Source organism: Centruroides sculpturatus, unplaced genomic scaffold, assembly GCF_000671375.1.
Source record: "Centruroides sculpturatus isolate CEXI.00-Female unplaced genomic scaffold, Cexi_2.0 scaffold521, whole genome shotgun sequence".
Classification (NCBI taxonomy): Eukaryota; Metazoa; Arthropoda; class Arachnida; order Scorpiones; family Buthidae; genus Centruroides; species Centruroides sculpturatus.
The window spans coordinates 369372-372045 of NW_019384833.1; the positions used below are offsets into that span (position 1 = coordinate 369372).

At 38.9% G+C, this 2674-nt stretch overlaps 1 protein-coding gene across 1 annotated transcript; it reads right to left on the minus strand.

Moving 5' to 3' along the window:
- Nucleotides 1-1255: 1255 nt before the first annotated feature.
- LOC111630157 lies at nt 1256-1879 on the minus strand. Its single transcript, XM_023374209.1, has one exon. It carries the CDS (start codon nt 1877-1879, stop codon nt 1256-1258), a length of 624 nt encoding a protein of 207 aa, XP_023229977.1.
- Between the last annotated feature and the right edge of the window lie 795 nt (nt 1880-2674).

The following is a 2674-nucleotide window of genomic DNA, read 5'->3' on the forward strand; positions in this document are numbered from 1 at the left end:
TTCGATCGATAAATTGAATAATCTACTTTACTAGGCTTCTAAAGATGTCTTCGATGCACAGAGAAGAGATTTGCTTTAGCTGCCTTATACAACCATACTTAAATTTTGCGATAATTTTCGGTATCGAACCAGTCATTCCTTGTAAGTGTCAAGACAGACAACCTTCGACGTATTTTCAAAGAGTTGTAAAAAATATCTACATTCAAATTATAGAAATAATCGCATGGGAACATTTTGTGTTGGCGATGTTGGAGCTTATACCAACTCATATATTTAAATGCCCATGTGAATCTGTATTTTCTGAGATCGGAGATGGAAGAACAGAAATTAAAATTTTAGGCTTCGTTATATCATTCGCTATCGCAACGACATTTACATTACTTAAACATCACAAATTTAACGTAGACGTAAAATTGAGGCATCCAATTTTTCAGAATGCAAAAACATCACACACAGTTAATAATTTATCATTATTGGTATCTCTAATAGTAATTGTATTGGTTTTTTCGATGGCAATACTAAATTCTTTTATATTGTATCCAGCTTGGACTAAGGGAGCAACGTTTGTATATGAACCTTTTATTTGTTGCATAGAATATGCAATATGGAATAGTTACCTAATCGGAGAAATTGCTATGTTTATAACATTCGAGATAATAATTGGATTTGTAATCATAAAAGAATTCCAACAGCTGTCTTCAGAAGTCACATTGTTAAGAAAAAATCAGCATAACCTTCAAGACCGATTACAAGAAATCATGGCCCGTCACGATGATTTATGGTGCATTGTATCACAACTAAACAATAAATTCAATTATGTAGTCGTTGTGATTCATGCCTTTATAACATTCGGAACCACTTTCAGCTATTACCTGCATCTGTATCTAAATATGGAAAAATCCATCGNGGCAAAGGTTGAGAATGTTGAGAAGTAGATCCGAGCAGGTTTTCCATATTGTTAGAATAATGTCTTTGTTTATCCCATCTAGACCCGTGGCTTTGTTCCTTGGGAGACGGTTTAAAGAGTCATTGACCTCAGAATAGGTAAAAAGTGGGTAATCCTCCGAGAGCTCACTGTCATTCCTGCATCCTCTAATTGCAGAGTGCTTGGGAGTGTCCTCCGCGAGGGAGTCAGAAGGGCAGAAATAATCAAAAAGACCAGAAACTGTGGCTTCAAGACTGGCTGGATGTCAATACTGCTACTAAAAAAACTACGAGTTTTGAGTTTGTTTACACAGAGCTTATATATAAACCCCTATGGGTCTCTACCCGCACCTGCGCAGAAAGACTTCCAAGAATCTAGTTTTGCCTTCTTTATGGCCTCCTTATACCCTCTCTGGCAAGAGAGGTACTGCAAGCGCAGTTCCTCCCTCCTTTCATCATGGCATCTCTGGAATATCCTGCGTAGTCTATTGTTGTTCTGGCGCATAAGAGATAAATCCAAATTCCACCATGGAGTTACCCGTTTTTTGTTTTTCCTCCTGGGAATGGATTCCACGCATGCGGAAGAGATTTTGAAAATAGCTGACTCAATATAGGTCTTAGCTTCAGTATGTGATACAATCCTAGAGGAAGGCATGCCGATCCGCTGAATAGTGTCCTGAAATTCGCACCAATCAGCTGCCTTGGTATTAAAAGCATTCTTGTTGTTCGAAGCTTCTGCATCCTGCAAATTATTGCAGCCTAGGCTATAGGTTATACACTCGTGATCAGAGAGGCAGTCAAAAATGCCTACCTGCCAATTCTGAATAACAGAGCAGAGACCTTTGGAACAGATGGTTAGATCAATCCAGGAATGACCATTAGATGACGAAAAGGTTGGTGGAGAGTCTGGGTCATTAACCACCAGAAGGCCATGTGCAGCAATAAAGTTCTCCATGGCCTCACCCCTACTGTCTCTACACTCGTCCACCCAAGTAGGCAAATGCACATTAAAATCACCCGAAATTAAAAAGTTAGTTACTGAAATGAGTCACAGCCAACTCCAAGTTCTGGATGGTTTCATAGATATCTGATCTACTCGAGCAATAGACATTGAAGATGATAATGTGTAAATCCGGAAGGTAGATCTCGATATAAATGCAGGTACAGGAAAAAACTTTGGGTAAGAGATAGTGGCCAAGGTAGGGTTAGTAACAATGACTGCGACCCACGGTCGTTTATGTTGGCTCTGAATGTTAATGTCTTTGTTGCTAAAACAAGATACCCTATTCTTACGACAATAGGGCTCCTGCACTAAAACGATGTCATAGTTGTTAATCTCCTGTCTGAGCTGAGAGCTGGCAGAGATCGCTCGTTCCAGATTAACCTGTACAATACGTAGTTCAGAGTTCTTATGGCAAATGTTATTATTTCTATTAGATGCCATAGTCTATTCTGGCAAGGAGCTGTGTTCTTGATCGAATAAAGGCACGACAAACTTTATCGAGCGCATTATGATCTATTACCATATTATTATGTTTAATGCAGTTCATACATTTTGGAGTTTCTGGTTTATTATCGCAATCTTTGAAGACATGATTGCCTCCAAACTGACTGCTTGTACGATTTTCTGCATGACAGTTTTTGGCAAAATGCCAAAATTTCATGCATTTGAAACATCGATCCGATGGGAGGAAGTCTAAGACACTACACATAGTCCATTGCAAGTTTATCTTCTCCACTTTAAGGAGGA